At 39.3% G+C, this 25,062-nt stretch overlaps 1 protein-coding gene across 15 annotated transcripts in view; it reads left to right on the top strand.

Moving 5' to 3' along the window:
• Positions 1-25,062, top strand: part of ptprda (protein tyrosine phosphatase receptor type Da) — a 354,362-nt gene that overhangs the window by 306,502 nt on the left and 22,798 nt on the right. For 3 of the 15 annotated variants that reach the window (XM_023421088.2, XM_023421084.2, XM_087177919.1), the window contains 17 exons: positions 1,390-1,500; positions 2,770-2,781; positions 6,132-6,401; positions 7,584-8,165; positions 8,671-8,816; positions 9,502-9,646; positions 11,285-11,590; positions 12,498-12,691; positions 13,077-13,103; positions 13,557-13,674; positions 14,118-14,702; positions 15,141-15,241; positions 15,376-15,632; positions 16,813-16,906; positions 18,825-19,034; positions 20,095-20,255; positions 23,117-23,229. In XM_023421088.2, coding sequence (XP_023276856.1) covers positions 1,390-1,500; positions 2,770-2,781; positions 6,132-6,401; positions 7,584-8,165; positions 8,671-8,816; positions 9,502-9,646; positions 11,285-11,590; positions 12,498-12,691; positions 13,077-13,103; positions 13,557-13,674; positions 14,118-14,702; positions 15,141-15,241; positions 15,376-15,632; positions 16,813-16,906; positions 18,825-19,034; positions 20,095-20,255; positions 23,117-23,229 — 3,432 coding nt within the window. The remainder of the gene's footprint in view (positions 1-1,389; positions 1,501-2,769; positions 2,782-6,131; positions 6,402-7,583; positions 8,166-8,670; positions 8,817-9,501; positions 9,647-11,284; positions 11,591-12,497; positions 12,692-13,076; positions 13,104-13,556; positions 13,675-14,117; positions 14,703-15,140; positions 15,242-15,375; positions 15,633-16,812; positions 16,907-18,824; positions 19,035-20,094; positions 20,256-23,116; positions 23,230-25,062) is intronic. The other 12 variants (XM_023421089.2, XM_087177920.1, XM_087177922.1 and 9 more) reach the window with 7 other exon arrangements.

The raw sequence follows: 25,062 nt of genomic DNA, 5'->3' as shown, positions 1-25,062 counted from the left end.
AAGTTGTGCCGACATACATTTCTTGCTAAGATTTGCATGTCAAACTTTTGTTACAGAGGGTTATATGTTGGTTTTGCCTTACATAATACTTCAATTAAAATTTTTCCACATATATGAGCAGCATTTTTCAATTTTTTGTATGCGCTGCATTTTTTTGAAAGTAACTTCACCTAGATGAAGTCCAAAATTATTCTGCTAGGCGAATATTACACTTGATCTGTGATTGAATATGCTAAAATTCATACCTAAATTTCTTTCTTTCAATTGTCCTCCCTTGTTATGCTGCTTTCTTATACTGTAAACCTCTTTTGTTTGATCCATGTTTCCCTGAAGCGGTATCACCCATCCCCATATTGACCAGTCCAGTGACATGTTGTATATTGAAGGGCTTGCCCCTATTCTTCAAAGTGAAATTATGACATTTTTTTGATATTGGCACTATGATGAGTGTCTTTTTAGACCCTGTAGCCTTAAACATAATCAGCCTTTTTCAATTTTTTGTATGCGCTGCATTTTTTTGAAAGTAACTTCACCTAGATGAAGTCCAAAATTATTCTGCTAGGCGAATATTACACTTGATCTGTGATTGAATATGCTAAAATTCATACCTAAATTTCTTTCTTTCAATTGTCCTCCCTTGTTATGCTGCTTTCTTATACTGTAAACCTCTTTTGTTTGATCCATGTTTCCCTGAAGCGGTATCACCCATCCCCATATTGACCAGTCCAGTGACATGTTGTATATTGAAGGGCTTGCCCCTATTCTTCAAAGTGAAATTATGACATTTTTTTGATATTGGCACTATGATGAGTGTCTTTTTAGACCCTGTAGCCTTAAACATAATCAGCCTTTTTCACTAAAGAAGTCAACAACAAGGTAAATGTACTATAGATAGAATATAACTTAGGTGTTTTTCTTTTCTTTTCTTTTGGATTTGGTTGACAATGTATTATTTTCTTTTCCCTTGTTGTTACTTTAGGCCTGTTAAGAGGAACAACATATTTGTATTGCAGTGTCTTGCATGCTTACCATTTGAAACGATCCCTCACCCATAGTAGGATATCACAGTCTCCATTTTACCTCAGCCAATGGATCAGGCTGTGATAATGATGGGGGATAAACTTTAAAATACAGTTTATATTAACAGATACAAGAATGTAGTATTGCATTCATGCAATTTATTGGATATTGTGTAATTACGACTTTTCTCAAACTGCCCAACTACTGAAGCTTTAAAGGACAAAGCAAAACTAGAAATGAAGGGGGCTGATGTTGGCGTCCCTGAGGTCAAACAAGTTCTTTTCTTTTTCTTTTTGCTTGTGAATGTGATGTGAACAACATTATTTTAACCAAACATATTCTGCTACCCCATTTGCTATTCCCAACCAGGAGCCCTCCAGATAGAGCAGAGTGAAGAGTCTGACCAGGGCAAGTATGAATGTGTGGCAACCAACAACGATGGAACCCGCTACTCTGCCCCAGCAAATCTATATGTCAGAGGTAGGAAAAAAGTGTCAACAACACTGGCATGATTCTATCAAACATAATATTAACCTTCTCTTTAAAATTCATGAGAAATCTTTATAAGAGCCAATAAGTCTGCAGGGGCTGTAGCCTGTGAGGCAATTGTAAGTATGCTTTGCTTTTGATTTTTTTTTGTTCTCTTTTTTGCACTTGACTTACCTGCACTGTTTTGAACCTACAGTATCTGCTCTGTTATGTGTTTCTCGTCCTTTCTGTTGATTATCCTGAGTCTAACACCAATGACTACAATGCTTGCTGTGTTTATCTACTAATTGCCTTTCAAACCCAACTGTCGGAGGTGGTAAAGGGTTGGAGAGCCCTCCTCCATCAGTCCCAACTCTTTCCCCAGCAGTGAACAGATCCTCTCTGGCCTTTGTTCCTCCCTATTGATCAACATTGGAAGGACACCTTTAATCTGACTACCTTTGTTACTGACAATAAAAAAAAAAAAAAAAAACTCAAGAGTTAAAATTGGTATAAAATAATTTTACTACAGAGGGAATTTCATTATTCTAAAATTAGCTTGTCTCAGCTTTTTGTTCCTATACAGTATTAGAAATGTATGGCTTTATGATTTTAGTAAACAGAATATAATATAGGTAAAGTGGAGCAGTGGATTTCTTTTAGTAATCTTTTCTTTTCACAGAGGTTTTGATCTTTCATTCTTTTAAATTCTAAATATTTGGTGCATTGGTGCAACTGTTGTTAATCCTGCTGCTCACTTTTTCTTGCATATATCAGTCCAGGCTTCATTTGATTTGTCACTCTTTCAGTATTATCTTAAATAAGTTCTCTATAAATGCATATGTGTAGCCAATATAAAATTTTCATATAATTTTTTTCAAAATTTTCATATAAATTTTGCAATGCTCTTCAGTCCTGTGGTTAGCTTTTACTATAATCAGTTATCATCCAGTTCCCCAATAACATAATGTATACAAATGTAAAATACATCCATTTTAATTATGATCATAAGCTAACCACATGGCTTGGGCAGAATTTATGTTAAAAGTAAATATTCTTTCTTCAAAATGTTTGAGCTCTGACAGGTCAGACTTTTGCTTTGTAACATGGGTGCCAAGGAGATACATGGGGCTCCCTGCTCTTTAGAGACATAAGGTCCTTCGAATTGTTTAAGTAGCTTCTGAACACCTACAACATGGCCTTTTTACTCTCTGTGTTTCCCTTGTTTTTCTCCTTTCCTTATTTCATTTTGTTCTGCATCAAATTCCCTACATCCCTCAGAGCTGCGAGAAGGTTGGTGTGTTTTTACTTTTTGAGCACAACACAAAACAGAAATAAGTTCACTTGTTTTCCATAAAAAAAAGCCTCTTACAGACATTCAAGTTAAAATACAGATGTATTATCGTGGCCTTTATATATTTTTTCTTTTCTTTTTTTTTAATCTACTGATATCATTTCTATCTTTGTCGCACATTCAATGTTCATGTTCCCATTAAGAATGCCCCTGGTCCTTGTCAGAATGCTTGACTGTCCAACAGGTGGTGCATGTTTGCATCTTTGAGGTGGGGTGGCAGGGACAATATTTGCATCTGTCTGAGAGTCTATTTGCATGGTCACCTGTTAATGCTTGAGCTAGTTCGTCCCCTTTCCCCAGCCCTTACCCTGTCAGTGTTCCTGCTTGGTTTCTCTGATGATTAACAACACAACAGGTCAATGGCATAAGAAAATGAATAAAAGAGTAAAAAAATAATACATTTTTTAAGAAATAAAATAATAGTAATGTGGCCCACAAAACCGACCAGAACAATGTACTTGATTTCTATGGGCATCTGTTACAACTGCTGTTCTGCATAGCTGCAGAGCTGCTTCATAAGCCTGCTGAATCTACCTCTCCATAAAGCTATTTAAGCATCACTACACTCAAATTTTCTGCTCAAATTAGCTCTCACTCCAATCGAATAAATATCTTAAAGCATAATCCATCCTTTGTTGTAATTGGCACTAAAGTCAAGCACCAAGCTATAAAAACAACCTTGCCCTCAGAGATTATGTACTTCCTCTGACGAGGATCTTACATTGCAGGAAGTCATGAAAGAATGATGCATTTAGAGCGTTATCCATGCGACTTGACAAATGTAATGATATTGAAATGAGCGGGATAATATTATGTCTGTGGGGAGCGTGATCCAATTGGTTATTAATTAAATATTAAGTGAGAGAAACGTTGTATTTAATAATGCAAGCAGTTCCCCTAGATTTCCTCTCTGGAGAGCTGCAGTCTGCTCAACAGAATGGGCTTTGTGAATAAGTAGCAGGCAGCAGGAAGCACGTCCCAATGTTGCAGTCAAATCTAGCAAATACCTGCACAAATAACTAGTTTAGAGTCACATGACTGTTTACAAAGCAGGGTCAAGTAACAGGCAACAGATACAAGTAGCTAGACTTTTAAAAGTGACATATTACTTTACTGTTGTCTTCAAGGTTCATTAGAGAATTTAACAAGTAATCGAGCCCAAGTTAAAAGTAATCTCTTTCAAATACCATGGGCAGTAACACTGACTTTCAATCCTGATGTTCCAGATGTTTTAGAACATCAAAGTCCTTGTTTGTTTCCCTTATGTCTAAGCCCCTCACTTATCCATATTAACTGTCCATGAATATATTTTGTATACCAGACAATCAGTAAAACCTGAAGAGACATAATGTATTTTCTTGATTTTTCTTTTTCTGTCTATTCGTCTACCTTTTATCCTAGGATGTTGTTGCCTTCTTCTCTCAGAGTTTTCAGTTCTCCTAGGACCTTTAGCTTGTCTTAGCCACATTTACAGCTATGTAACACTAAGACTAAGCCTTTCGACGAAGAGTTTCGTTTAAACTATGCAAAAAACATCTTCCTCCTGACCCTATTACTATTTATTTTGCCCCTGCAGCCCTCTTCCCCCCTGACTCCCTTACATGGTCGCCTCGCAAAGTCACATATTGTTCTCGTATGCATGACGGACTCTTGCTCTCCTCTAAAAGGCATTGAAGCCGTCCATGTGCATTATGGATGTTTTAAATTTAAGTTCACTCAAAAGTGTAACACTTTCTTTGAAATTTTTTGCCTTGTATTTTTTGTTTATCAGAATTTTTTATTTTTTGGAATGTGTATCTACTAGAGCTGTCAAATGATATGCAGTTTGAATCCAGTGATTATATTTTGAAGCTTAATGAAAAATATCAGCAAAAGCTCTTAATCACAAGTAATATTACATAACAAAAATTTTGGTTTAACTAAGACTCAGCAGTAAGGATCAAGTGTATCATTTCAGTAATTGCTCCAGATTGCTCCGGATCTTTTTTTCTTGTGTGCAAAATGATTACTGTATGTGTACTGTACATAAATCATTAAATTACTTTGAGTCTCGAAAAGCTTTTATCAGATTAGCAGCAGATGAGCATCTTATCTCCTCCTTCCTATAAGACACATGACGTTGGTAGAAATTCTTAGAAATTCTTGACATGTGACACTTGTTCCTTGGTAAAGGTAAATTTGAATTTCAGAAATCTCAATCTGAAAGACCTCTTTCAGCGCTTTTTCTTAAACTGCATTTAAAAGCCTACAGTCCTGCTGAAATAATTTGAATTAGCATAATTTAATGTTCTTGATTTGAATTCATTCACAGGCATGGATTGATTTGTGCAATCATAGAATGAATGTAGCATGGCGAGACAAGTTAATGCTTTAAGTGCCAGAATAATTGGTCCTCTTGTGATAAACTAAAGACCTCTCATTCATCATTGAAGCATAAAGAAAGTCTACAATTTTACTGTTATCCTCTGAGCTATCTGGCAAAGTTCTAAAGTCTAAAGCCACTTATAAAAGTGTACCTTTCTTATCCATTTTCATGCCATTGTTTACATTAAAGGTAGGCTGGCACAAAAAATAGCAGGCATGTAATCTTGCATGACCGCACATAGGCTACAAAGTACTTCAGGAGTATTGCTCTATAATAGGCATAGAACCAAAAGGCAGGACAGGGAAACATGTTTAATGTGTGTGTGTTTTTTTTTCTCTACAGCTGATTCAAAGTGTGAATGCATAACATTTGACAGCCCTAGTTTCCACTTTGAACTAAGCCTGAAAATCACAGAAAAACACCCCTTTGTTGCGTGTGCGACTTCTCAATAATATTATCTATGTTTGTGTGATGTGAGAATGTGATGCGGCACATTATCTCACATCAGCTGGAAGTACGCAGCCTAAAAGTTGTTTCTTTGCATACAACTGTGGAGTGCTGTCGACTCTCCAGCACTTTGTGCAGTTCTGTATATCTGTACCGATGGTGACACAGTATTTTGTGCATGGTGCTCGTGTTGGTGTTAACCCATTTGCCATCGAAATATCTAAGTCTTGGATCAAATGTGTTAAAAATGTGTTTTCTTAACCTCCATCAAATGATCATAAATTATCTATCTAGAAAGACTTAATTTTTATGCTACTATTAAACCTTTAATATTTTGTTAATATTCTTATATTATAAGCGTAAATGTAAAATGATCAATTTCTTTTCTTTTGGCAACAGAGAATACAGAATATTTCAGTTTGTATTCAGTTGTTCCATTTTCTGCTTGTTTTTCACACTATGTCATGTCTTTTTCAGTGCGTCGGGTGCCACCACGATTCTCCATTCCACCTACAGACAATGAGATCATGCCAGGCGGCAGTGTCAATATCACATGTGTGGCAGTGGGTTCTCCCATGCCATATGTCAAGTGGATGCTGGGTGCTGAAGACCTCACACCCGAGGACGACATGCCTATTGGACGAAACGTCTTGGAGCTTACAGACGTCCGGCAGTCAGCCAACTACACCTGTGTGGCCATGTCAACCCTGGGGGTGATAGAGGCTGTGGCACAGATAACAGTCAAAGGTAGGGCTGCTTTTTATTCTTCTTTTTCATAATTAAAGACTGAAATGTCATGCTTCTGTAATAGATATAGAAACCAGGAGGAGCACTTCATATTAGGAGTTCACCTGCAGCAGTTTTCTTAATATGTATGTTAATTCTGCAAGGAGTTAAAAATATATACTGCAGTTTGCAGCTGGTATATGTTAGGGGTAAACTATCCAAGCAGAGAATACTGGCAGTGCTTTAAAGAAAGTTATTTACCTCACTGCTACGATAAGTCATCTGTAGAGGATTCCTTGAAGCTTTAGACAAGCCCTGGCACCAGCCTCAGTGCATTAGATGCCAGATTGAGAATATAGTGAAGTGCTTATCTCTCAGCCAGAGAGCTACAGAGCCACAAGCTCACCATTTCTGTTAGCGAGAGGTGGGGACGAGGGGGTGTGAGGGGGGTGTGAAACGTAGTGAGTATTGTTTGGTGTCCTCTGTAGGCATGGTACTTATCTGGGTGTAATCATATCTACACTGCGGCGTACCAGAAAGATATCCCAGACTGGTGTCGCCGTGTTCACATGCACACAAGGGACAGACCCACATACACACAGTGTTGTTTTTCCTAGACATAACATACAGATATTAGTCACAATATAGCAGTCTGGCAGCAAGCTCTCCCACAAGCGCACTTCAGATGGCATATAAAGACAATCTATTGCCCTGATATCTTTTGCCATGTGCCGTGGCGTGGGGAATTAAAGCAATAAATTTACCTGTTAAATTATTTAAGTGATAAACACTGGGAAATCTGAGATTAACGACACCAGCATTCCCAGCTGCTGAACATGGGGTATGCACAGCTTTAATCTCACAAATTACTCAATATTAAACCTTTTTTTTTTTTTTTTTTTTATTTATTTTTTTTTTTTACAAATGTAAACTAAGAAAGTGAAATATTAGTAAGACTATCCACCTGACTAATAGAAAGAACACATCGTACGAGTCTCTTATGACTCCAGATACACGGTATATCATCAGTATCGAGTGCAGTGGGCTGGTAAATGAATGTCATCAATATTATTCAACCATCAACAAATTAAAATAAAGTCTTTATGGACTATAACATAAATTACTCTACAGAGGTATAACTTTGTAATGTTTGCAGTATAATTTGCATTTTTATTAATATTTATGTAATAATTATCATCACAGCATTGCCCAAGGCTCCTGGTATTCCTGTGGTGACAGAGCGCACAGCCACCAGCATAACATTGACTTGGGACTCTGGCAATCCTGAGCCAGTGTCCTACTACATAATCCAACACAAGTCCAAGTACTCGGAGGATTCGTACAAGGAGATCGATGGTGTAGCCACCACTCGGTATAGCGTGGGGGGTCTCAGCCCATACTCGGACTACGAGTTCCGGGTGGTGGCTGTCAACAACATCGGGCGAGGGCCACCCAGCGAGAGCATCGAGGCCAAAACAGCTGAGCAGGCACCCAGCACGGCACCAAGGCAGGTCAGAGGTCACATGCTGAGCACCACCACAGCTGTTATCCACTGGGATGAGCCAGAGGAGGCTAACGGGCAGATCATGGGCTACCGAGTCTACTACACCATGGATTCCAGCCAGCACGTCAACCTCTGGGAAAAGCAGATTGTGCGGGGGTCGAACTTCGTAACCATCCAGGGCCTGATCCCCAATAAGACCTACTACATTAAGGTTCTGGCCTACACCTCAGTTGGTGATGGACCCCTTTCTCCAGACCTTCAAATCATCGCTAAGACAGGAGGTGAGAATGGTTTGTTTTTGTCAGACAAGAACCAAACTAACAATACAAAAAATATATAAAATACAAACTGAACAAATTCAAAGTTTAACTGGGAGAGTCACAAACAATTTTTCAGCTCAATTTTTTAGTCATGGATTCTCATTAGGGGGTTACAATTGAGAACCAGAGCTGTAAACACACAAACATCTCCAGGCTGTCAACAAACACTTCAACTGGCTTCCTCAAGAGTGAAAATAGTTTATGAGAATAGTTAACTAAGAACAAGAAATTCAAAAGTCTTGTTATTTAGTTCTTATGAAAAAGTCAGATATTTTTTTCAGCATGAAGTAACTGTGTACTGTGTGTCTGCACTGTGCTAATGAGGCTGAAATGACTGCGTCTTCTGAAATACAACTTGATCTGGATCTTGTGGCAATAACTCTTACCACAAAGTGCATGACTGTAATTATAATGAATAGTGCAAGATGTGTGGAGAAATGAATTTATCTCTTCGGTTTAATTCCAGTTCCCTCCCAACCAACCGACTTTAAGGGAGAAGCCAAATCAGAAACAAGCATTTTACTTTCATGGATCGCCCCGGCACAGACGGGACAGGAAAACCAAATCACAGGATATGAACTTATGTATAGGAAGAGGGACGACAAGGAGGAGGTAATGATTGTCTGACTTATTGTGCATTATATTACTGTTATTGTTTTTAATGTAGTGTTATACAATTATGAGACTGTTTTTCTTGCTTGCTTAACAGATCATCCAAGTTGTTCTATTCTGAACAATTTTGTAATGTGTATGCATTAACTTGATGCTAAATGTTTACCTATCATATCTACACAGTTTGTGTAAATATATATGAACAATCATTCATCATAACTAGTTGGATTTATAGTAATACAATATGAACACTATATTAGATATGATACATTTGTTAGTTTTTACACTATGACAACATATAAGGCAAATAATGCATTGCACTGCAATACATGCAGCAATATGGCTGCCAATCTATTTTTTTGGTGTTATAACAATCATTTAACTATTATTCTTTTTTTAAACTCTCTGACTTTGGTCAGACACTAACCTTAAAGGAAGTGTATGTAAAATACAGTTCACCATGTAACTTGTCAAAATAAAGTCTTCTAAATATTGTCACTCATTCTAATGATATGCACTAACATCTCATCTCAGTTCTGGCAGTTGAATGTGATCCTCCGTACCCTCAATTTCTTTCTCTCCTTTTTTATATCTGAAAGGGCAACATGTTTATATTCATCACTTTTATTATCTGGAACTCCCTGTTTTCATGGAAAAACTGACAATACGAAACTTTTTTTCACAGAAACGTATCAGTTTTGAGCCGACAACAACATACCTGCTGAAGGACTTGAAGCCCTTCACTACTTATACTTTCCGGCTGGCTGCTCGTAGCAAACATGGAGTTGGAGCTTACACCAATGAGATCTCTGCAGAAACTCCACAGACACGTAGGTCTTCTTCCTTATCTGACAGAGTTCACAATGTTTGGGAAGGAAAACATTTTCAAATGCATTCCAAATTTTACGTGCGCTGCAAAATCCAAAAAGTGACAAAAATGTCAGGACAGTCCTGAACACAGATAGAATAAGGTTTTTCATTAAAGGGGTTGATGCATTTGAAAATAGCAGAGGTGTAAATATTTGAAATAGAAAATAAGTGTTATGAAGTCTACCTGACCATGCAGAATTCATTTTGAAAAGGTTGCATGGACAGTGTACCCAGGCTTTCCTGTGAAGTCAGGAGACAAGGTTATAAGTGGTAGCCCTCCCCACCTTTGTTGTGCAAAAACAGTCTTGCCTTAAATGAGTGCCAAAGCCTTGAATTATTTATGTGAATGCCCACATCTGCATTACCCAACAGTTTTTTTATGAGGGAAATGGCATGTTTGGCCTTTAGGAAGCCTTGTCTCTTGACATTGCATGTTGGCCAAAAATAAGAATAGAAAATTTTTGAGGCTGAGCTTTCTATGTAGCTACACTGCCAAAAAACCACATCTCTGGACGTCAAAGGGACGTTCCCATTTCTTTAAAGAACGGGCACTGATGTGATGTTCACACTCAATTCAAATTAGAATCAAGAAAGTTGTGGAGTAACAATATCATAGAAAGCTCAAAGCAAGTATTGTCTTTGTAGTTAGGGACATTTCCACCCAAAAGACCTCAGATTTATGTAAAAATTTGAAATAGACAAGTGAGATTGTGTCATTTATTACAAAGTTTAACTGAATCCAGTGAAGTTTGTTTTCAGTCGTTTTGATTACCTGTCAGATAAATACGGACTTTGCACATCAAAACATAAATCTGAGGTGTCTAAGAGACGAGGGCAGAGACCAGGTGGGTATAAAAGCTCTGAATTTCAAAACTCTGCCTTTGAGGTAAATGATGAACTTAATTAAAAAGTGCATGCCAATGTTATCAGAATCTAATAAATCAGTCATGTCTCCTTGGGAAGTTCTCTGTTGTACAATCAGGCTTTTACCACAAACCAACAGGCTTCGGAAAGGTTGGTGACAAAAACAACATTTTTCTATTTTAAACTACTTCAAACATCAACCTTTATGTTTTTGGATTGATGGTAACTGCTTGCCAAATTTGTCTTAGTTATTACTACATTTCTAAGTACTTTGAAATCTGTTTCGGTTTTCATTTAAAACTAAAGAAATAATATATTAGGATATATGATTTTTGTTTCCCTTTGTTATTGTTTTTTCATGACAAAGGTAGGTTACATATGGTAAAGCTGTCCTTTTTCCAGTCAACACCTTCCATTCATCATCAGTGTATACACTTTTGTGTTAGTCTTTGCCTTTTGTTTCATCTTTATTTGTGATGTTTCATTGATTTAAAGTATTCCATTTATCCATGAGTCCTTGTGATTTTTCCTTATTTTGTGTCATTTTGTTTTCCTCTTCTTTTTTTCCCTTGTTTGGTCAATTCTACCATCATCACCCTGATCAAAACAAAAACTGCAACTTCTTTAAAACAAATATCCAACTCAATGAATGGCCTGACCAAACCAAAACCAAAAAAAAAAAAAACACACGAAACAAAACCTGCACCTGCTCCAAAATCCAACCAACCTACCAGAACCCTCGGGCCCACCTCAGGAAGTCAAGTGCCATAGCCCCAGCTCCACCAGCATCCTGGTAAGTTGGCGGCCACCCCCAGTGGAATTACAAAATGGAATCATAACACAATACACCATCCGATACGCTGCGATTGAAGGGGAGGATACAACTACTCAGCAAATCTCCAGCATCCCTCCGGAAATCTCCCAGTACCTTTTGGAAAACTTGGAAAAATGGACAGAGTACCGCGTGACGGTCATTGCTCATACAGATGTCGGAGCAGGACCAGAAAGTCTGCCAGAGCTCGTCCGCACAGAGGAGGATGGTATGTGTTCGCTAAAACAAAGCCCCAGCTGCAAATCAAGTCTACCCCTCTTAACCTACCCCGACAAATACTAACAACCTCGCCTATATCTACAATTCCCTCTTCTTTTCTACCCTTCTCTGCCTGCTTCTAATATGACTGTCGCCACTTGATACTTTTAGCCATTTTGGACTATACATTTTTTAACCAAAAAACTGTGACTCACTTTCCGAAAGCCCCTTTTTTGGCTTTTTTTTTTTTTTTTTTTTTTTTTTTTTTTTTTTTCCACCCCAAAGCTGCTCAATTTCAACACATGGTATGGCATTTTCAACTGCTGGCCTCCAACTTCCAGTCCCAACTGTCAATTTTGAAACTTTGAAATATTCTGTGCAGTTTTTTTGTACAGCAGCGTTTTTATGTAACTCACTTTTTTGGGAACTTGGCAAAAGGACAAGTTCTGGACAGTGGGAATAACAAAAAGGTGGAAGAATTTTTTGAAGGCCATTTTTTTATTTTTTTTTTTCTCTCCCCTCATGTGATTGAATCATTTTTTTTATTTATTTTTCCTTGCTCCATAGCCAAAATTCTTGTAGTGCTTCAAGCATTTCAATCACTTGAAGCCCCCCTTTGGCTTCACTTTTCTATTTTGGCAAAACACATTTTTATTCCATGTTTTTAAAATCCACTCTACCCATTTTTAATGTTTAAAGATTAGGTCAGTTGTCAGACCTTTTTTGCTGTTGTTTTTTCCCCTTACCATTGTTGAAATATTGATGTCATGCAGTGCTTGTTGCAGTTTGCTGCACTTTTGTGATTTTTTTTGTCACTGCAGCATTTTGCGCCACGACTCTGGGCAAGATTTAAAAAGAGGGTGAGGGGTTCTCTATAAATTTGACCTTTTTTCTTCTATCCCATGGTGTTCCTCCAGTTCCTAGTGGGCCACCTCGTAAAGTTGAGGTGGAGGCTGTCAACTCCTCATCAATTAAAGTGATCTGGCGCTCACCGATGCCCACCAAGCAGCACGGTCAGATCCGAGGGTACCAGGTGCACTATGTCAGGATGGTTAATGGGGAGCCCACAGGACAGCCAGTCATCAAGGACATCCTGATTGATGATGCCCAGGTACAACACCCTACTCAGCCAGCCACTTCTTCTCTCAGACACACAGTATTGTTTTCTCTCTTTCACCTTTACATGTGCAACAACAAAGACTTTCATTTGGAGTGGAAAAAGCTATATTTCATCATGACATATCAATAATTGAATTGTGCAAAATAGTAACTGTTTTGTCACTAAATTTAATTCTACTGTAAAATCACAAGTCAATGTATGATTATGATTATTGCTACTTTTACTATAATTGTTTTTTTGTTTTTTTTTTATCAACCAACAGATTTATTCATTGATTGCAGACAAACTGTGTTTATATTTTCTTACCAGCAAGTAGTGTCTGTGCCTGGCCTTATCTATTTTCTCTTTTCTCTCCATATTCTGATATCATAATCAGTGGGAATATGATGATTCAACTGAACATGTGAGTAGCTAAACTTGACAAAATTCTGATCTTGTTTTCCTCTGCTTTCATCTTCTGCATGAATGGCATGTGTCTTTTGGGAAATAGGAGTTTATGACCTAATTTTTAACAATAGCTTGAACCCTATCTTTGGACATTTACCTTAAAAACTGCAGATGGAACTCCTTGACTAACAGTTTGTTCAGAGAAAATTCAAATTAAACTGAAATGTTTGAATTCCATAAGTGTTTCCTGATTTAACTATTATATTACACAGAGAAACCAAGTTATATATTAACTAAAGCTTATGAGCACAATCCTTGTCCACTCAATTTTAAGTATATGCTGAGAGAATGTGTCTGTCGTGTCATTTGTGCTGATTATGCCATCACATGCCAGTTGTATCCTTCTGCTTGCTTATATCTGCAAATCAGAAAGTGAGTGTCCTGCAACTCAAGTCCTGCATCTTTACAGGTAATGATCATCACAGAGCTGCAAGCTGAGACCACGTATTCAGTCACGGTGGCAGCCTACACAACAAAGGGTGATGGGGCACGCAGCAAGCCCAAACTGATCACCACCACTGGCGCAGGTAACGTTGCTGACAAATCTCCTGTGGTTCTCTGCTAATATACGATATGTTCATATAAAAATGCATTTTTGCTTTGTAAAGCAATACACTGCATCAAATGAAAAAAAAGCACCAGGCAAATATTCTTGTCACCGAGCGTGAAAAGAGTGAAAGCAGCTAATTGCTGTCTCGTTTAGTGCAACTCTTACCCACTGGTATGACATGGCACGGCTGAAAGCACTTTTAAAGTAATAGCAAATGTAGAGAGAGTGTGAAAGAAAGGCAAGAAAAAAAGGACAGCCCTGTTCAGCTCTTTTGCTCATGTCTTTTTACAGCGTTAAGCTGCATTAAAAGACACTCAGAGATCAACTGATACTAAATGCCTGCCTTTTACAAATATGATGAGATGGAAACATGGTTATTCACATCCATAACAAGTTGTCCCTTTCTCCATTGGTGCTTAGTTCCTGAAAAACCCCGGCTAATGGTCAGCACAACCAACATGGGCACCGCTCTCCTCCAGTGGCATCCCCCAGCTTTAACCCACGGGCCCCTACAAGGCTATCGCCTCCGTTTTGGCCGCAATGACGTGGAACCACTGACAGTCATTGAGTTCCCTGAGCGAGAGAACCACTACACTACCAAAGAGATCCATAAGGGAGCCTCATACACTTTCCGCCTTTCTGCACGCAACAAGGTCGGATTTGGTGAAGAGACAATCAAGGAAGTCACCACAAATGAGGATGTCCCAAGTGGCTACCCTCAGAGCATTACAGCAGAGGGTGCCACCACCTCCACCATACAGGTTAGCTGGCAACCTGTTTTGCTGGCAGAGAGAAACGGCCAAATAGTGAAATACGCTCTGCAGTATAAGGACATCAACAGCCCCCGCAGTCCCTCAGAACTCTTCATCACCGGCCCGGAAACAGTCATGCTGGATGGCCTTAAGGCAGATACCACTTATGATATTAAAATGTGTGCCTTCACCAGCAAGGGCTCTGGTCCCTATAGCCCAAGTGTCCAATTCAGGACACAGCCTTTGGATCAAGGTAGGATCAGTCCCTGAACCTTTTTAGCCCTTCCCCTTTTAAAATCAGCCTTTGCCTGCGCAGCCCTTTCCAACCACAGCAGCTACCTCAGAAAGCCTCAAATGGCAGAAGTTGAAAAAGTATGGAATCAACCAGAGGACTCTGGTATTAACATGTTGCCCTACCTTTAGTCTCCATAAAATAAGCATGATTTAAGAAACTCACATAAGTAAGTATGTGTGTCTCTTTGTGTCTTGTCAGTCAAACAAAGCTCAGTCATTAACTTAAGAGTTGGTGTTGGTAAGAAGGTAAGAAGACAGTGTTGAGTTCAGTGTAGTAGTGATTTCAGCCTGGTTTTGAAGGAGACATTCTCAGGTAAGCACTGGTGTGGGACCATTGGTGTAGACAAAAAAAAAGGGATGTTTTGTGTCTAAATCACCTGCTCCCCCTTTCTTTTAGCAGTGTTTGCAAAAAATTTTCACGTGAAAGCTGCCATGAAGACATCAGTGTGGCTGACCTGGGAAATCCCAGACACCTACAACCCAGCTCAACCTTTCACTGTAAGCACATCGTAGATAAATATAACATTTGCACATGTATTGAGGTGCACATTACTGTGACACAACAATATTCAGACAACATTTAGAATTGGGACATCAGTGTATACATGAAACACCAACTCATTTGCATACAGATCCTCTACGATAATGGCCAGAGTGTAGAGGTGGATGGGAAACTAACGCAGAAGCTAATCACGGGTCTTCAACCTGAGACCCAGTACTCCTTCCTCCTGACCAACCGTGGCAACAGCGCTGGAGGACTGCAGCACCGTGTGTCCACCATGACGGCCCCAGACATCCTTCGCACAAAACCGTACCTGATCGGCAAGACCAACTCAGACGGTATGGTGACTGTGGAGCTACCATCAGTGGAAACATCTGAGAGAGTAAGGTGAGTGCCGATAATCAAACTAAAGTTGATTTTGAATTGCCTGCAATTAGCGCTGCCCCCTAAACATTGATGAGTGGAGTCATCAGTTGAGAAGCACTCAGGTCCACTTGCATTTTGTCAGTCAAATCATTGCACTGTTTTTGTATATATTTTTTTATTTATTTGTATTATTATTAGCTATGTTACTATATTCAAAGTCACGCAGGATAACAATATTGTAGGCTGTGGAATTCAACAAACCAAATCTTGTCGCAAAAATAAAGCATAATATGATTTGACTTATAAAGACATCAATTGTCCATATTACTGATTATTATTATGTACTAATGCATTGTGGATGGAAATAAACAAGTTAACTTGATAGCTGACCTTGTCAGGAGCAATTCTTACAGAGTCATTTATATTCATCCCTACATTTCAGTGTAATATCCACTTCACCTCAGTCATTACACACTGAAGCAGCCCAACTCATTTAAGCACACTCCTCTAAGCCCTATAAAGTCTCTTATAGCCTTTCAACAAAGCCCAGGGTTGTCAGAAGGCCAAGGAGCACATCCGATTGTAGAGTGACGCTTCAAACCCATCTTGGGTTTTTTGATCTTTCTGGATGCACTAGGCCCACTGTCTCCCATGCCAGAGCTTAAGCTAATTAGTTTCCCATTAGCCTGCCACACTGCCTTCCTGGCTAACGCTAGCTAGTGCAGTGCCCAACCAGGAAGCCCAACTCTGGCAGAGGCCGTTATCTCTCTTGCCACCCTGATGAAGGGATGAAAATCCCTCTAATTCTGTATCTTTTCTGCATTCACAGAGGTCTCTTAATTAACCCACAAGGGGGCCTAGTTAGGTGACTGTATTGTCTGACTTCTGAATCTGCTTAAACTGCACAGAAAACATAGAAGAAAATGGTCCTAATCGAGTGATAAAAAAATCAGGACATGCTAATGGCACAATTATGTCTTTTTTCATTGGTTTTAGGTAAACAGACCTCTCTATAATGCAAGCAGACAGTATGGGCACTGTGCAATGCTGTATTTTATTCTTACTGTCAAATAGAGTTTGTCCAGAAAACAGTGACAACTGACTTGCAAATACAGCTGATGGATATGAGTCTTTTGGAGAGATAGCAGTGATATTTGACCTTGTTGTTAATGTCAATATTATTGTAAATTTTATTTTGCAGGGGATATTACATTGTTGTAGTACCTCTGAAGAAGCAGCGCACTGGCAAGTTTTTCAAACCCTGGGACAATCCCGATGAGATGAATTTGGAGGAGGTAGGTTTAAAGGATGAGCTGATTATGATGACTCAGGTTAGCAGGAAAGAATACTAAAAGTATACCATGTAAAATTCCTGTTATTGTTCTGTTACTAAGTTATTGTACCCAGCTTCTTAACAGCATACCTGTGTTCTCATATCACGCGTTTCTTTTCTCAAAACTGAAAAAAACTAGTTGAGGCAGTTGAGGGCAGGAGGAACAGGAGATGAGTCTCACTGATTGACGCAAATAGCTGCAGAGAGCACTGTTCATATGGAAATGAGAACATGAAGTAGCCATCAAGTGCACTGCAAACTCAACCCCCATCCCCACCTCCTCCTCCTCCTCTTTGTGTCTGTGGTAATTACCTGAAGAGCTGCATCAGGCCTTCACGTCTCTTCTCATTGCAAGCAAAGCTAGTGCTACTGCGTATGCACAAAACACTTGACAACTTTTATATTAAGCCAGTTGAGACAATTCAGGAGCTTCTGTGCATTGCATGCATTATTAAATGCGTAAGAAAACTAAAGGTTTTATCGGTATGTATTATAAGCTTTGATTACATTTAAGGTATTCCTTCACATGCAGTGTCAGTTGTAGTGAGCTAATGTTTCTACACACTGCAGCAATCTCTTTCCTAGAAATGTACAAAGAATTGAGAATTCTAAAGCGCTATTCCCCTTCAGGTTACTTCAATTTGAAATTCTTAAAGTATTTATTTCTATTGTACAAACATCACAATATATCACATGTCTAGGAGGCTAAAAGAAAACACACCATGTCTCATCTGCCATTGGGTTTACAGCTCATGCCTACAGGCCCATGTCTGGAGCCTTGACCGATTGTCCAAAATTCACCCCTCTGTCAGAATTTATTTGTTTGTCAATATTGGCACTCACCTTTTCACAACTTTTCCCAAGGGCAGCTAGATTTAGCTGTGTTGACAGGAGAGATGATTGAAGACATTATCGGGCAGCACCAACAGCCCAGCAGCCAAAACAGAGCACACACAAGAACGCACACACTCTGATGTGAATGACAGGCGCATGCAGCGCGCACATGCATTTACACACACTCATTCGTGCACACAAGTCAGAGATAGGTAATCAGATGCCCAAACAACTAGCCAGGCTTGATTAGCATAATTATGATCCACACTTTGTACTGGAAGTTTAAAGACGGATGATACCGACTTGTATGAAGGACACACTTAATGTGTTTCTTTCAGCCTATAAGTATTATTATTGTTGTTTTGGTTGGGGGAGCAACAGTGTTATTTTGAGCTTGAACATTAATTACAACAGTGGTGTGATATGTCATAATTTTCTTTGAAGACTCGCATTTGAGTGTTTAATTTTTTGAGTAACATCTGTCACTAACATCGTGGTATTTTAATTTTGAAGATATAGCTTGTATATAAGTTGGTAACCAAATTTATTGACATGATATTTGATTTATCCTCACTGTGCACATCTTTCCTTCATATTTACTAAACAATGAATCAGAAAAATGCACATTTGTACACTAATAATCAAATCCAAACAAAAATGATCCCCAAATTATATTTGTCTGCATGTTTAAGCAAAAATATTTTTTGATTGTATCAACAAGAAAAAATAATTGAGCTGTGAAAGTTTTAAATGAATTCAGTCTTTTTAACTGTTTGAAGCTGTTGGATAATCCTCCGCTGTTTTATATGCTGGAAAGCCAAACAATCTTTTAATCTAACAGTCTTTTGTAGTCTAAAAACAGATGAAATAAGTCATTGATCTTTTCTGTAATGTTCTGCTTTTTGCAATCAGCATTTTCAGCTCAGCAATCAGAAGAAAAAAAAATCTACATAGACAGATCTGGTTGGTGTAGATGTGTTTTCATGTGTGTGCTGGAATGTGTCCCTATCCGTTATCAACTATCTGCTTCTTACTCCTCACTGTAGTTGCTGAAGGAGATAAACCGAACTAGCAGAGGCCTTCGGTTCCGCAGGCAGGCAGAACCCAAAGCCTATATTGCTGCCTACTACAAAGTCCTGCCTAAAGACTTCACCTTGGGAGATGGCAAGATCTACGGGGACTTTGAAAATAAGCAACTCCAGAATGGCCAGGAGTACATCTTCTTTGTGCTTGCTGTTCTGGAAATGTCTGAAAACGTGAGTCTGCTCTATCTCACACACGTGTAATGTCTCAGTTTTATCCATATGGCATATCCCTTGATAGTGATATCATGTTCTTTGTGCTAACAACTATACATGTTAATAGGCACAGAGGGTTAAATCCACTACATCTTTGCAGAGGGTCAGAGTTGGTTCTGGTCAGATGTGTTACTCTCAGCCCTTGTGAGGCTTTGACTTAAAAACTTAAAGCTGCAGCTGACCCATGCTGCCTCAGGGAGAGAAACCCCTTAAGACCTTAGCCGATCGCAAGAACACCTCGATAACACGGCTCCTCTTTAATTGCGTCCTACGTGCCGTCCACCTTATCTCCACTGCTGCAGCTAGTGTGTATGTGTTCATGAGTCCGTCTGGATGGAAGACCTGAAAGCCACATGATTAGGCAGCTAAAGGCGAGATGATGGATTTGATGAGCTGCAGGGTCTATAGTGCTGCCTCACACACTCTCCGCTAACCCTGAGTTCAGGTAGAGCAAAAACGATAATGATAGACGGAGGGAAATCTCTCTAATTTGCCCACTGAAGCATATATTTTCTTCCCACAAGACCATTTTTTTTTATCTTCTCTTAGAATGTGAAATGGTCCAATCAAGGTTCCTGCATAGGAGCAGATAGTGAAGATAATTCTGATTGGTCAAACTGCAGCTTAGCAGATTTTACACAGTAAAACTTTGAATTGGCTTTTAATTTGTATTGTTGGTCATGCTGTGTTTGTCAGAGTCTTGTTAGATTTGCTCTGTAATGGGGGCAAGTTAAATGACGTCTTGTAGTAATTCTTTGAATAATCCCAAATATGAGTGGATCTACTGTTCCTTCATGTAACTTACAGTGAAGATCAGTTATTGCCTATGTCAAAGGCACAACGTGATACACTGGCAAGAAAATGTCTTTCATAATTACCAGATGATAGATAATATCAACTTGAAAAGGAGCAGCATGATGTCGAATACGTATAGTAGAATATGATGGCTGAAAAAAAAAAATTTGACACAGATTTCATGACAGAATATTAATCACTGATTTGCTTCTCCCTGGCTCAGATCATGTATGCCACCAGCCCCTACTCTGATCCAGTTGTTTCAGCGGACATTGACCCCCAGCCAATCATCGATGAGGAAGAAGGCCTCATCTGGGTGGTGGGACCTGTGCTAGCAGTCGTCTTCATCATATGCATTGTCATTGCCATCCTCCTCTACAAGAGGTAAGGACATGAAAGGATGGTCTACACACAAGGGATTTTTCAGTCTAACAAATGCGCAGTAATCCACCTCAGATGGGACAACTACCATAACACTTAAATACTTATAATAAATACTGTACATACAAAACTGGCACACAGTCATTCCAAGGAGACGGTGCAAGAAATGCACTATATACACATTATTACTTATATATGTGCATTTAAAATTCATGTCATGTATAGCCACTCAACATTCGTGTATGACCATTCACTTTATTTATTTAACATTGATGAAACCAACACGCTACTGTGCACAAATTTACTTAGCATATTTGAATGCAGACACTAAATGTAAGATTTTAACTTAAACCCTGAGGCACATTGATCTTCAGGCTATCCATGACCCTCACAAACACACTCTAAATCTCAAATGAGTAAATCCAGGCACACAGCTACCCAAACTGTCAAGCCATCCGAGGCAGACGCCCACAATCCTTCATACAGACATGTGCGTTGACTGAAAGTTAATCAGACACATCCATCTACCCCCTGCACACACAAATACACACTCACACACACATGTAAAACAGTTGAAAACACTTGCGGTAGTGTGCTTTCACACCGAATCAAAACAGTCTTTTTTGTCTGAAACCCCCTAGTGGTAGCCAGACCTTGCGCTGTCACTGCTCATCAGTCAAGCGTAGGAGGGCAGAGCTTTGACTATCTGCTGCATGTCACTGCATGTGTGTGCAGCTTTAAAGAGGCCCTGAGGCCTGGGCCAGCATCCCAGCCACCCCAACCCCTCCCCTTTCAATACTACTCATTCCACAAGGGAACTCGGCTCTCAATCCTGACTCTGACCTTATGCTGCCCTCCTGCTTTGCCAGGACACACTTGTGCACACATCTACACACAGATTTCATTCTGTCCTTTGCCATCTTGTCAGTTCTCACCTATTATATAAGGCAAAGTTCATTTAATCAAATATCCAGTTCTAAGCAGAATTTCACAGTGGTCCTCAAGAAGTAATTTTGGGAATGCAAGATTAGTAATTGAAGAGTCAGCGGAAGCTATAATCAGTACAAATACTGAGAAGTAAAAAAAAAAAAAAACAGAGTAATGTCAGGTTTATGCATACTACTTTATTCTAGCTCTGTCTTACTCTGTTTTGATAATAAAAAAGGTGAATTAAAACTGCACAAAGATTGTGTGTGCGGAGGGCTTTAGTATTTCCATTTGTGGCAGGCAGATTTACACATCGACTACCAAGCCAGTGTCACTGCCACGTTAGGGAACATTCAGTGCATAACCAGGAGATATTTCTCTTGTCGAGATCAATTTTTATGTGACAGAATGTTGCTCTTGTGCCAAACAAAGGGCAACAACCATGTGATGCTTAGCTCTAGGAAAAGACATGGGGATAACAATTGCTATCTTCATCAGAGACAAGCATAAATCTGAGTAAACTGCACACCTACACTTAGAATAATTGAAGTCACATCCGTTTATTGCTACCAGACTAATAAATTCAGGTATATTTTAAATAAAAGGGTAAAAACATACATGTTTGACTAAAAATTATGATCCCACATGTTGTTTGCATTTATAATATCACATGCATAAATCTTAAACATGCAGAATTCTTAATTTTAATAAATGCATCGGTGGTAGGCTTATTTGCCGGAAAAAACCGCCACAGCAATTAGGAGTCAAGAGATGACTTTTATGCTTGAACAAGAAGCAATCAGCTGAAACTGCTTGAAATAGCAGAGATACAATGTACAAATCTTGGATGCACCTGGGAAACTAGTATTTGAAACAAAGAGCCCCAAGGCGGCATAATTGAGTATAATCTTGGAAGTGAAGCATCACTAATCTTGCACACAAAGTAAAACAGATATGATTGGTATCATTTGACTCTTACATCGTCAGTCATTCACTTACTCTGAAGAAAGTTTCTGGAACTCTCCATTAAAGCCTAAGGTCTTATCACCTAATGTTGTGTCGATATTTCTTTCCTTGCTGACCAATGGAGCAGCAAACCAGACAGGTAAGAATGAGAAAGAATTAAAGAGAAACTAACTCCCTTTCAACCTCTTTTTCTCCCCAGACTGTACATATGATATCTAAACATATGGAAACTGATCGCCCACTGGAGTTGAGGTCATTCGTGAAATCATGCAATGTGCGGAATCAGAATGAACATGTGTTAAACACATGTTGCTTACTATTAGCAATGTGACACTGTTTCTATGACAGCTGTCAGCCGGCATTTATTTGGAAATCAAAGCACAAATGGTTTGACTTTTCCTACCAATAAACCCTGAATTCACAATGCCATATAATGACTGAATCATCTTCCCATTATAAAATGCTGCAATTACTAGTGACCTCCTACAACCAGTGTGGTATGAATGAACAAATCACCTGAGGTGACACTGTTGTACATTAAAAATGTGAAAAAGACTTTCTATGTAATAGTAATCTTGCATTCAAAATACTTAAACACAAAATAAAAGGGAGTGGAACAAAGAATAAGAATCCAACATAATGCAAATACAGAAAGTACAATAGCCCCTTAGTACTTACTGACACAACCATTGAAAAGTGAACAATACAGGCTTTACAAAGGTAGTAGTTAAGAGCTAAGGGCAACAGTATTGGATTGCATTATATTGTGAAGTGATGATGTTATTTAGTCCACCCCCTGTAGCCTAATGTACTGTAAGAATGTACTCCTGTCACCTTCCTAATTATATTTCTGCCTTCATTATTCATTAAGACCAGAAGGCACACTTTGCGGTTATACAGTAAGAATTAAGGGTTTTGTGCACAAAACACAAAAATAAATCATCAAAAATAATTTACTGTTTATTCTGCAGAAAAAGAGCAGAATCTGAAGCTAGGAAAGGCAGTCTCCCCAACAGCAAGGAAATGCCACTGCATCATCCCACTGACCCTGTTGAGCTTCGACGTCTCAACTTCCAAACGCCTGGTAAGTACTCGAAATGAAGCCAGTAACTGCTATGTCATTCACTGTGAATTTATAACTGAATATGCATTCTGGAAATGGTCGCCAATGCTAATTATTGCTTACTTTAAGGAAAAAGAAATATACAATCAGTTTTGTAGCATTCATTGTTTCCACATTTGCAACCACTGCTGACACTGAAACATAATACAATAACGACCTACAGAGTTCCCATCATCTTTGCGGTGAGAGTGGCACAATAAAGGCAGGCAGTTTGCAGGTAGACAGTGGACAGGTGCTTAGAGAAGGTACAGCAGGTCAAAACTGACAGTGTCCTCCCTAGAGACACCTATCAGTGGAAAATGAAGAGGCAGAAATGCAAGCTTGACAGTTTCATGGCAGCTGTCATCTTCCTCTGCACCTGGGTTATCCAGGTCATCAGGACTTGTCATGCTTACTCAGAATAGTACAGTCCTGCTTGGACAGTATCCTGCCGCTTAAGGTCCCAGGATGCAGGGTTGTGGGAGGAGAGGGAAATGCAAAATGTTGTTTTTTTTTTTTTTTGAGGAAGCCAATACATAACCATGAAAAAGTGGTGACAAGTTGTAAACACTAGTGTTTACTCGCTGTGACCTTTAGTGCTGAGGTGAGTGGTGGTCAGTGGTCACGCCTTGGCTCAGTGATGTAATCGTTACACGATTGGGGAGTCACAGTTCATGCATCACCTGAAGAGGTGGTATGCATCTTTGCTCCTGAGAGAGACCAACAGAGACATACTTAACTGCCATTTGAGTTCTTCTAGCACCGATTGCTTTGGGACAGGTGTTCAGAATCTGCGAATAATGTTGTAATATCAAAGCCATATTTTTCAGGTCAGCTAGTATGAAAGGAGGATGAATTATCTCTGCAGGCTCATTTTTGAAAAAAGATTATGCATATTTATGAAAGCTCTTCAGTGATGTTAGGACCATTACTGGCTGTTTCATCCTGGCACAGGGTATTTTTCCTTTTGGCTCAGAGTGATCTCAACAATCCTCCCACTATTTCATCTGCCTCTCAAGCCATCACCCCCCCCCCCCCCCCCCCCCCCCCCCCCACATCAGCCCTTCTGAGAGCTGGTATCTTGTCTATTTCACTGCTCAAAAAGGACCAAACATTTTTTTTCCGACGACGTGACCACTTTCTCTTAAGTCCTGAAGCACTTCTACATTAGACCACCTCTCTCCCCGACTCTCTCTACCCTTCCTTTCACCTCTTTACCCCTCAATGGACATTTTCATCTTAAGGATGCTTGATGTTTGAGCGATGGCGTGTTGGAAATGGCACTTTCATTGTCCCCCAGTGGTGGAAATGGATTTTGAGTAGTGGCCTGCAATAGATACACCGTTTGCCGTCTTTCAGAGAGACATGAGAGTGGGTGGGAAAACGAGGTACAGCTTCCATTAGCTAATGCCCACTTGTGTCTGCAACCAAAATGATATCACCTCATTGTTGGAGAGGGATACTTTCAGCCGACTGGTGTGTCAAAATGGCACCTGAATTCTTAAGTCACAGATCTTTGGTTGTAGAACAGCACACTTTTGATCTTTTCCCTACATCTAAGCTGTTAAAGATGCTGATGACGCGTATACCTTAACTACCACCCAATATTGAACAATGTCAATTCCACATTTTCAAAGTCAAGTGAACTTAACTGCGGATGAAACTTTATACTCCAATCCAAGTAGTACAACACCATGTCAGAATCCTCGGGTTAAAAGGAATGACAATGAATATCCCATGGTTGTTCGCTTTTGATTTGTGCTGCTAGGACTTTTTATTCCCTGTACGCTTTCTTATTTCTATGAAATAAGCATG

Source organism: Seriola lalandi, unplaced genomic scaffold (assembly GCF_002814215.2).
Source record: "Seriola lalandi dorsalis isolate HSWRI2012SDOR001 ecotype SW California unplaced genomic scaffold, Sedor1 jcf7180002054663, whole genome shotgun sequence".
Taxonomy (NCBI): Eukaryota; Metazoa; Chordata; class Actinopteri; order Carangiformes; family Carangidae; genus Seriola; species Seriola lalandi.
Note: the sequence above shows the minus strand (reverse complement) of the source record. Positions and strands in the feature narration are given on the sequence as shown.